This window comes from Microtus oregoni, unplaced genomic scaffold, assembly GCF_018167655.1.
Source record: "Microtus oregoni isolate MIOR12 unplaced genomic scaffold, Mior012 000037F_ref0000500, whole genome shotgun sequence".
NCBI classification, from domain to species: domain Eukaryota; kingdom Metazoa; phylum Chordata; class Mammalia; order Rodentia; family Cricetidae; genus Microtus; species Microtus oregoni.
In genome coordinates, this window is record NW_024543096.1 from 25,220,996 (window position 1) to 25,232,476 (window position 11,481).

General features: G+C 44.7%; 1 protein-coding gene across 2 annotated transcripts in view; it reads left to right on the forward strand.

Moving 5' to 3' along the window:
• The window catches only part of Map3k20 (mitogen-activated protein kinase kinase kinase 20), a 155,682-nt gene extending 145,213 nt beyond the window's left edge, over window positions 1–10,469 (forward strand). For both annotated transcript variants that reach the window (XM_041631454.1, XM_041631455.1), the window contains exons 17-20: window positions 679–795; window positions 3,199–3,273; window positions 4,367–4,517; window positions 9,123–10,469. In XM_041631454.1, the coding sequence (XP_041487388.1) occupies window positions 679–795; window positions 3,199–3,273; window positions 4,367–4,517; window positions 9,123–9,823 (1,044 nt within the window). In that variant the 3' untranslated portion in view covers window positions 9,824–10,469. The remainder of the gene's footprint in view (window positions 1–678; window positions 796–3,198; window positions 3,274–4,366; window positions 4,518–9,122) is intronic.
• The last annotated feature ends 1,012 nt before the right edge of the window (window positions 10,470–11,481 follow it).

Below are 11,481 nucleotides of genomic sequence, written 5' to 3' on the forward strand. Positions count from 1 at the left end.
GAAGGCCCAAGCAAAACTGGACTCATATTCCTTCGTGGGAACAATCATGGAGGCTGGGCAGTGACTATGTCTTTAGGGCGACTGCCCAGACTTCCAGGATCCCTGTGCCTCCCATAATTGCTCAGCTGTCAGCTACCATAAGTAATCCCATCTGCAGTGTTCCTGTCCTCACCGAGAGGACGGTGAGCTGTGTCTTCAGCCCACACCATTATCAGTTCTGGAAAATGGAGGAAGGCAGATCAAGAGGGCAACACAGTAAAAAAAAAAAAAAAAAAAGGAAAAGGAGGAATAAGATTTTTATATGAATGATAAAATTAAAATGTCATTGTGATATTTAATATGTACACTATATAGATCTGTTGTGAGAGGTTCCATCTTAAGGCTCCATAACGTAACTGCACAGGTTTACTCAAACTTGTATTCTGCCTGGCCCCTTTAGAATTCTGGGTTTGTGACTCCTCCAACAAAACCCCTCAACTGACAAATGTCGTCTCAAAGCTGCACTAACTGGGGTTATTAGATGTACAAAAGGGGCTAATTTCATGTCTTCTTTTGAAAGAGGAAAAATGAAACACTCCCACACTACTTCATTCAGAATACTTTGTGTGTTATAAAACACTAAAATGAAAATAAAATTGTTTCACTCTCTCGATTGTATAATTTTACTCTTAATTCCAGGACTGTAAATGGAAAATGTATATGGAGATGGATGGGGACGAAATCGCAATAACTTACATAAAAGACGTGACTTTCAACACAAGCCTCCCTGATGCCGAGATTTTAAAGATGACAAAGGTAAGGTTCTATTTACAGCTTAAAAGCTTTTTTGAATTCGCAGATATCAAACAAAGACATTAAAATGCCCCAGCAGTGGGCTTTTGTGTTTCTGGATGCTCACATCAGCTCAGCTTCGGGCTAGCTCTTGAAAGACACATTTTATTTAGCAGATTGAGAGAATAATTTTTTGTGTTAAAATTCCACTTATGCTGTGTGAACTGAAAAGCACTGCAAACAAAAAAAGTATCATTTAAGTTTTTTTTTTAATCCTACATTTCTTGATACTTTACCATTTATTAAAGAGAATGCTATCAATGAAAATATTTACTTCAAACTGGATTGAGTTAAACTTTGAAAAAAAAAAACTTGTGATGATGAAGACCTCATTTGTTTCCCCTTCGCTGCTGGTGATAGGCAGGCTGGACAATGGCTCCACCCCTGAGCCGTATCCCCGGCTCCACCCCTGAGCCGTATCCCCAGGCTGCTCTAGTCGGTTTCTAGGACTGAGATAAGGTTGTTTGGGGGACACATGTTGCTGCCTTTCAGCTTCTCCGAGTTCACACCAGAAGTTCCTAGAGTGGTTGGAGGGCTTGTTACTAGTCCAGAGTCACTGGAACCCCAAGAAAATCCAGTAGAAATGCTTAAGTTACTCCTCAGAATGGAAAGAATTCAGTTTTTTTCCCAGCCACACTAGAAAACAAAAAGCATAAAATTTGCGTGGTAGGTAGAGTGTCAGTAGGACGGTCATCCTGACCTCAAGTAACCATCAGCGCTGGCCCATGACTAACCTAACTGTGCACTGAATTTCAGTGGAAAAATAAAGCTTTTTGCAAAGAACTAGACTACAGACATAAGTAGGAAACAAAATGAGTCTACAAAGCCATGGCATTTGACTTGTGTGTTCTCTGCACAGACGTAAGATGGTTAAATGACCGAGTCCTTGTAACTTGAGTAGATTCATAGGAGGCTAGTATGGAATTCATTGTTGGATCCCTCTACATAACTTCCATAGTATTGCTTACCTTAACATAAGGCTATGATTTGGCTTAATGTTTCCTTATGTTGTAGGGATATAATGTATTTTGATGTCTAGAAAGGATAGATGCTCTCCCCTGGGTCCCAGTTCTGTCCTCTCTAGTTGCCACTGTTGTCCCCTTGCTTCTATGTCCTTAAGAAGATGTAGCCATAAGAAAGAAGTTGCTCAGTGCAAAAACAATGCAATTGGGGCTGGAGAGATGGCTCAGTGGTTAAAAGCATTGCCTGCTCTTCCAAAAGTCCTGAGTTCAATTCCCAGCAACCACATGGTGGCTCACAACCATCTGAAATGAGGTCTGGTGCCCTCTTCTGGCCTGCAGGAATACACACAGACAGAATATTATATACATAATAAATAAATATAAAAAAATGCATTTGTAGAACTGGCTGTTTCGGCCATTATGCGCCAGCGCAAAACAACACACATCAATGGGGCTTACAGGAAAAACAGAACTGGAAAAGTCATTCGAAATTTACAGAACCTTATAAAAACAATAGAAGCAATAACAGTCTTAATTTATATAAAACCAGCCCAGTTAAATCTGTTTTATAATCTATACCCAACTTATATACAGCCATTGTTTTATAGCCCCAACCTGGAAGGATAAGAGAAAGAGAAAAAAATGAAAAAAATAATTTTCATCAGAATTAGCATAAGATCCAAAATATAGGCCTCATTAGTCTTTTGTCTTAATCTGAAGGTAAAATAACACCACGCTGTCTTCATTGGTACAAGCCTCTGGCATAATAGCCTGGCAGATAGAAAACTGATTGTCAAAGACACTATGCAAGCTACGGCCTACCCTCTGGAAGATACTTCTGGGACCTCTCATGTTGTCATGGCTTTATCTTACTGTTGACAAAGCTTTAGGCTACCATTTCAAACAGCAGCATGAATTAACAACCTACTGAAAGGATGGAGTCATGTTTTATCACCCCAGAGAGGATTGAGGACCTACATGGTGGTATAACTATGATCCCAATACTTGGGAGGCTGAGGCAGGAGGATCGTCAACTAACTCTGAGCCAAGACTATACAGCCAGACCCTATCTCCCCCACCAAAAAAAAAAAAAAAAAAAACACAGAAAACTGGGAAATCAGGACTTACCACCTACCCATCAGTAGGACAAGCACTAATTCATTCAGTCACTCAAAGATATTGGTTGCAAATGTATAAAAATAGTAAAGCCCAAAATACAAGAATGTTGTAAGCCAGCATGATTTTATGATAATCTAGTATTCTGTCCCTGCTTGAAAATTGTGTGTGGCACAGCTGACCTCTATGAAACACGGCAGCACGGGCTGTCTTCTGACACTATGCTATCCTAACTTCTGCAGCACCGGCTGTCTTCTGACACTATGCTATCCTAACTTCTGTGTTTCAGCCACCGTTTGTAATGGAAAAGTGGATTCTAGGGATAGTGGAGGATCAGACTGTGGAGTGCACGGTCACGTATGAGGTAAGCTCCTGAAGACAGAGGCGGAGTTCCACCCTCTGTTAGTGAGCCGGGATCTGTCTGGTCTCTCAGGGTGCTTACACGTTAGTATGTGGGTTTACTGGGAGGCAAATTACATACCGGCATGCATATGCAAAGATGAATGAGATTTCTCTAATGAAGTATTAGGAAGGAAAGATAACACAATAGAATTGGGGATAATGCCTTTCCTATACTTTTATTAGATATTGATTGAACACTTTGTATATCCCATCTAATAATGTTAAAAGTGAGTAGAACTCATTTGGAAGTAAGAGTTCAGGAGAGAAGATCAGTGACTGTTCAAAAGACCAGCACACATCCCAACTCTGGGGAGTTTATTGTTATCACCAAATTAATGGAGTCCATGAATTTTATATGAAAAGAAAGAAAAGGTTACATTAAGAAAAGAAAACATGGGGGCTGGAGAGATGGTTAAAAGCTGCTCTTCCAGAGGTCCCGTGTTCAATTTCCAGCACCCTCGTGGTGGCTCACAGCCATCTGTAGTGGGATCTGATGCCCTCTTCTGGCATAAAGTTCTACGTGCAGATAGAGCACTCATACATAAATAAATAAACCTTTAAAAAAACCCATACTATTAAAATGTACACATTTGGCACTACCTGTCGACAGGGGTAGAAAATAACCCAGCCACAAATAAACCCTGTCAGAGAGTGAGAGGTGAAAATGGTTGGTTGTGTGGTCAGAGAAGAGCAATACGGACGCCAAGTGCAAGTCCCTAGGACACAGAGAACAAGGATGAAGCCAGAAGGGTGGGCAAGGTTAGATCCGGGCACCCAGTAAGAACTCACTATGAGCATAGTAGGAAGTCAGTAGAGGCATTTTAAGCCTTAAAGGGAACCTGATTGTGTTGTAAAAATCAAGATCTTCTGTACAATACAAAACAGTTAGCAATACCTTGCACTTTTGTTTAAGAGAGATTTAAAGTTTCATGTCTTTTACCATTTAAAATTTTCTTTATTTTATATTTAATAATAAAATTAAATTATATTTGTTAAATTATATTTAACATTATAAAATATCTCTCTGAAAATATATTTCAACTCTGATTTAACAGAGTGACGTCAGATCTCCGAAACTCACCAAGCATGTCCACTGCATTCAGTGGAGTAGAACGAAGCCTCAGGATGAAGTGAAAGCGGTCCAGCTTGCCATCCAGACGTTATTCTCCAACTCGGACGGCAACCCTGGCAGCAGATCTGACTCAAGTAAGTTAGTGTCGGAGCACAGCGCGTGCACCTGAGTCCAGAAGGTTAGCCATGCCCACCACAGAGGTGAGAGCCTGGCCACGTGCACCTGAGTCCAGAAGGTTAGCTATGCCATGACCACCACGGAGGTGAGCGCCAGGCAGCGTGTGCCTGAGTCCAGAAGGTTAGCTATGCCATGACCACGGAGGTGAGCGCCAGGCAGCGTGTGCCTGAGTCCAGAAGGTTAGCTATGCCATGCCCACCACAGAGGTGAGCGCCAGGCTGCGTGTGGCTGAGTCCAGAAGGTTAGCTATGCCCACCACAGAGGTGAGAGCCAGGCCACGTGTGCCTGAGTCCAGAAGGTTAGCTATGCCATGACCACGGAGGTGAGCGCCAGGCCGCGTGTGGCTCAGTCCAGAAGGTTAGCTATGCCATGACCACGGAGGTGAGCGCCAGGCCGCGTGTGGCTCAGTCCAGAAGGTTAGCTATGCCATGACCACGGAGGTGAGCGCCAGGCAGCGTGTGCCTGAGTCCAGAAGGTTAGCTATGCCATGACCACGGAGGTGAGCGCCAGGCAGCGTGTGACTGAGTCCAGAAGGTTAGCTATGCCATGACCACGGAGGTGAGCGCCAGGCAGCGTGTGGCTCAGCTGTCTAACAGTACTTCCCTCTCAGTTTTCTAATATTGCTTTTTCAAAGTGTGTCTTAAGTTTTGAGAACATCATACATATGTACAGTGCACTTTAATCATATTCACCCATTAATATTGTTTTTATAAATAGATTAGAGAGTCATATTTGTAGACATAAATGTAAATGTGAGCACATTGCCCAGATTTAATATCTGGATAACTCAAATGATGGAAAGTAGTTTCGCTACATTGCAATGGCAAAAACATCTGCTTGTTTAGTTCCTAAAAGTCTTCTAGCTAACATTCCTACAAAGCCACCGCTGTGACCAGTATTTCTTGTCTTTGCTTTTTCATTCTGGCAGAGTCTTGTGTGCCCCTGGCTGGCCTGGAATGGTTTTCATATAGCTGAGAATGACCTTGAACTTCTGATTTTCCAGGCTCTGAATTATAGGCGTGGGCCACCACGCGCAGTTTGATGGGTGCCGGGGATGGAGTCAGGGCTTTCCGTACGCTAGGCAAACACACTACCAACCCAGATACATCTCTAGCCACGAGTACTTCATGAGTCTCGAACACCAGTAACAAAACACAGCAATGATGGAGGAAGGGAGCTGAGGAGGGGAAGAGAAGGATGAACAAAACAAGAGTAACGTAGGAACGGAGATGACAGGTTCCGCAAGACAGCTCAGCATACAAAGGCCCACAAGCCTGAATGACTCTTTCTTATATGTGGTTCTCTAGTCTCTACACAGACTTCATGGCATGTGCTGCCCCCCCACACACACACATACACAATAAATACATGTTTTTTAAAATTTAAGAGAAAATTTCTCTTTGCTGAGAAATTTAAAGTAAAGAGAAAAAATTTAATGTACATGATAAATAATGGTGATAGTAATTTAAAAAATATTGAAAAGCACTGAAGGTCAGCTGACTGGTGAGGAAATTGGTCATTATTTGGTGAACTCAAGCAAAGGTTCTTACTCCCTACTTGTAGGCTCGGAACTCTAATAACTCCAGGACCAAGACAAGCTCACAAGTATGTTGAAGGTGCTCAGATACAAAGTTGTATGCAGTTCCCTCTTACCCATGAGACGCCCCACAAAGCACAGCAGAGATGCAGCCTTACTAGCCAGCACTTCTTCCTCTCCAAGAGAAGAGTACTTTTGTGACAGCATACCAGAGGGCTCTTTGTCAGGCATAGAGACAAAGACAGGACTCTAACCTACTGTCCCCAGTGGCAAGTGTCACTGAATTCTGACAGCCTGGCCCTTATATTGACCACTGTAAGGCCTGACTTGCCATGCAGGACAAATATCCTTAAATAGCCACCAGCCAGGGTGGACAGAATCCTGAAGAACATTCAAAAGCCATCAGCAAACTGTTTGACATCATGCCAGGTCTGACCACCTTTGTCAACAGAGTTGGTTTGGTTACACTGTTTTGCAAATAACCATCAGGGTACAGTGTTACTTTTAAGATAAGGGCGCAAGCCGGGCTGTCGTGGCGCACACCTTTAATCCCAGCACTCGGAAGGCAGAGGCAGGTGGATCTCTGTGAGTTTGAGGCCAGCCTGGTCTACAAGAGCTAGTTCCAGGGCAGGCAACAAAGCAACAGAGAAACCCTGTTTGGAAAAACAACACCAAAAAAGATAGGGGCACACAAGTGGGACTCCTGGCAGGACCCACTGCACGTGGGGACAGCAGCTGGTGACAGAACAGTCCATGCAGAGAGAGCGTGAATGTGGAGTTTGTTGAGAAGAGGGTATTGGGAGGGTAGGGGAGAAAGAAACACAGAGACCGAGAGAGACAGAGAGGCAGAGAGGGGGGAGAGAGGGAAGAAAGAGAGAAGAGAGTGGTAGAAAGACCTAGACTAGCTTGCCTCCTGGGAAGAGAAGTTGAGAGTGGGTGGAGTTTGTCTCTTAAAGGGACCCTTGCGCCTGTGTCCAGCCAGAACTGCTTGCCAAGCAGAGGGATGACTGCCAGGTTTCCAAGGGGCGCCAGAATACTAACATTTACCACCAGGTTAGGCTTGGCATTTTGTCAGTACTCTTTAGCTACAAGCACAGCACACAGTCAGGCTTTTCAGGGTTTGTTATTTTCCTGAGATTATTCTACACAGTAGGTCTGGCTCCATGCTCCTCTCGTGCAACTACTTCTAAACCCATTTATGTTTAAGTCTGTGTATGTTGCCTGGTATGTCTGCTATGATCCTTTCCGTACTTCATTTAGCTGGCGTGGCAGCTTACCCCTGTAGTAAAGCAGGCAGAGCAGTGCAAGGTCAAGGTCATCAGAGGCTACAGAGTGTGTTCTCAGAGTGAGACCAAGAGGAAAGGACGACTTCTAACACTCCTGTTTGTAGGGCACGTTTTACTTCTATAGGGTTTTATAACTACCATCCTGTTTCATCCTAATAACACCCCCATGAATCCTGTTCTCCTATATTTCCTCTTCTGTGAGGCTGTTCTTCCCATTTCCAAATTCGTATTACACAAAAGGGCTTCCAATGACTTCTAAGTTTTACATGACTCAAATCCTACCATGTCACCAAATAAACATTTGTTTTAATCACTCTCAGTTCCAGATCCCTGTGCTAACACTGACGGAAGTACTTCCTCCATGCATGCGCCCATAACCAATGAACTGTACCACCAGGGCGTGATGGTGGCAGATAGCAGGGCACAAGGCTGGGGTTGGGGGTGGGTTGTGAGGCCATTACCATTGTGACAATGGCGTTCCTTTCCCCAAACAGGACTCTGCCCAGACCCCAAATAGATGTCCTTTACATCTTATAAGCAGGATCTTTAAGAAACAGTAAATTATTCTTCCTGGAAGAGTGTACACTGGAAAAGTCAGCACCTTCTACTTCCGGCTGAACTTGCTCCAGACTGATTCCCTCTGAAAAGCTGCATCTGGCTTCCTTCAATTTTCAGCCTGTGTCTCTCCCTTCTGTCTCCCTCCACACACCTTTGACTCACTTTTCCAGTGGGATGGGAAGACTCCAGATCTCCTGCTAGATCAGTCACACCCTATTTTGCCTGCCAGTAACAGAAAACCCAGCTTCATTACTATATATTACTTACAGAAAACCCAGCTTCACCTGGCTTATCTCAGGGGGTCTCACAGTTTGGTCCTGCAATGTCCTCTGTGAACCTGTCAGAGATGCTCACCCTCCCACCCATCTCTAGATGTACCGAAGCAGATGTTCTAGGTCTAGAACCAGCAGTCTGCATTTTAAGGAACCCTCTGAGGTCCCTCAAACACTGATTTAAATGAATAAAATGTATTGCCTTCCATCGCTAAAAGTCCAAAGGTGATAGGCTCTGAATGCAATACGACAAGCAAGTTTGACTATGGAGTCTTAAGGGATGGCCTCTTCCTTTCCTGTCATCATCCTCGCTGTACTGGCTTTGCCCACGGCCTCGCTGCTGAGTCTGCTGCCCTGGAAACACAAGTGATGCCCTGAAGGCACCAGGTGTCAGTCCTGACCTCCTCTCCTATTTAGTAGAAATGCCTTCCTGGAATCCAGGCGACTACCCCACACCAATTCTGCTTTGCACGGAACGGCAATATGTCCTTTGCTGCCAACTGTATGTCTGTCGTGGGCAGAAGAGGCCTAGCTTCCCTTGGCACACATGGCTGCAGACAGGAGCCCAAACTCAGGCCTCTTGGAAGCTAAACCCGTAGAGAAGTGGCAGTTTAGGAAATGGTGCTGCGATACTGTATCATTCCTTGGAGATGAGATTCCTAATACAGTTAGAATCACGGCAGCAGAAATAGAAAACCACATTATGTATTCTTAATGACAATTTACCGGTCTGCCCAAGGGTTCGTGGCAGTAAAGAAAAAGGTCTATATACCTAGCCTGACACTTCCATGCATGGCAATGCTTGGCACGCCCCCCAAGCAGCCCGGAGATTGATTTCCTGGGCCAGGCTTATGAATTAGGCATTCAGTTTTGTGGCATGGAAGATGCTCATTTCCATTTCCCCTGCAGGTGCGGACTGCCAGTGGTTAGACACTCTGCGCTTGCGGCAGATTGCATCCCACACTTCTCTACAGCGTTCCCAGAGCAACCCCATCCTGGGGTCCCCTTTCTTCTCATACTTTGCCAACCAAGATTCCTATGCCGCCGCGGTGAGGCGCACCCAGACGCCCGTCAAGTACCAGCAGATCACACCCATCTACCCTTCCAGGAGCTCCTCCCCGACGCAGTACGGGCTCACCAAAAACTTCTCCTCCCTGCACCTCAACTCCAGGGACAGCGGCTTCTCCAGCCTCAACACCGACAGCTCCTCCGAGAGGGGCCGCTACTCAGACCGCAGCAGAAACAAATACGGCCGCGGGAGTGCATCCCTCAACTCTTCCCCCAGGGGAAGGTACGGGGGCAAAAGTCAGCATTCCGCACCTTCACGAGAAAGGTATTCTGGAAAGTACTACAGGGTGCCCCAGCCAGCACTGAACACTCATCAGTCCCCTGACTTCAAGAGGAACCCGAATGACCGTCGTGAGCCCAGGACCATCCCCGGGATGCCTCTGCACCCCGAGGCTGCCTCCAGAGGAGGCGAAGAGGAGAGCAGGGTGAGCGAAGGGGGATGGACTAAAGTGGAGAACCGGAAGAAGACACACAGGCAACTTCCGGCCAAGAGTGGCAAGGAGAGAACCCGGGGCATCTACCGCGGGCGGAGGAACTTTTGATGATTTGAATCAGATGGGCTTTTCCAAGCGGGTTTTGTTGTGGTTTGTGCAATAGACTTTTGGTAACAAGACATCTTCAGATTCCAGAAACCAAAAAAGACTAGTTTCGGGGCTAGGAAACACCTTTTAATTGAAAGGACAACCAAAGCAGGGTCACAATTATGGCCGTTGGTTTTCTAGTGGTGGCGATTAGACCTGACCATAACTGTCTATGTTTCGTACCCTGAATTAATATTGAAACAGGAAGGGCTGTGCCATTAATTCCATGCTGGACAGGTTCTCCCTAGCCAACTTGACTAGGATAAAGCTAGCTAGTGTGGGCCACGGAAATATCAAATTTCTAGATGAAAACAGGACATGTCTTATTTTCCCTTTCATCTAAGGTCCCAAGAATACTCCGCAAGGCACTGTGGCTGATCCTTTATTTAAAATGTGGATATTTTGTTCATCGTGAGTTTTTTGCGTTGATTTAACTACTGCGATAAAAAAAATATATCATCTTTATTGTTGAGGGATATTTTTAAAATGCCTCCCTAAATTTTGTGCCCAATTCATCTCAACCCTGTTAGTATTTATTTTAGTGAGATATTCATGTTTCTGTCGTGGTCAGAACTGAAGTGATTTGGCTTGTCATTTTTAGGTAATAAAAAAGATGGTTAAAGTTAATGTTGACTGTATGGTATTTGTCTCATTTATTGAGGCTCATCAGACAAAAGGTCTGAATGGCCTGGAGATTTGTGACTGCTTCCTTTCCTGAGCTCCCGGGACTCTGGTTGGGTGTTAGTTCCCACCTTCACCAAAGAAGGAGCAAGGAGGGGGGAAACAGTCCGTACAGCATCCTTGGGATGTCAGAACTCTAAAAACCTAAAAAAAAAAAAAAAAAAAAAAACAAACAAAAAAAAAACAGATGGAGCAGGATATACCATCTCAGGCTAAAATCCAGGGAAATTACCATTAGCCTTGTTAGAGCAAGACAATAAATCCCAGCCTTACAGCCAGTCGGCATGGAGCAGCAGGGAGTTAAGAGGAGGCTGCGTGTAGTCTAGAGCCGGAAGCTTGTGATACACGAGAATACGAGGATGAGAATACAGCACTGTGAAATGCTTCCTGATTTGCAAATCAGAAAGTCATGTTGACAACAAACCTGTTGTGCGTTACATAGATAAATGTTACCCTCGGTATGCTAAGATTCTTTTCAGTACTCATTGGCACTAAACACTAGGTGCCCTTTGGTCTCTCCGGGATTCTGGATGCCCCGTGGGGTTCCAGATGAGTCATGGGTGTTCTATAGGGTTGAATTCTCGTCTTATGTTAGAGAGAGCAGGCTGATTCACTGTATGTGTACACACTCCAGTGCAGTACATGGGGTCTGCTGGGATCATCAAGGATCTTGTAGCATCAAAGTCGAGACGGTAGGAAATAACTTTCATTGACAAGGGAAATGTCATGACCCAAAATTGATTCGGCAACTTAATTTTATTGACCGTCTGCACTAACTCACAAGCAAAGCAAGGGGTGTGCAAATCAAGATCATTTTGGTGGTTATGCAGTACATCATGGCGGACCAACTCGTAAAGCCCCTACTCTTCCTCTTCTCCCTGCCTTTATATCAAGCCAAGCCTGTCTCCAGTTCTTTTTTCCCTATGGCCTTTCTTCAT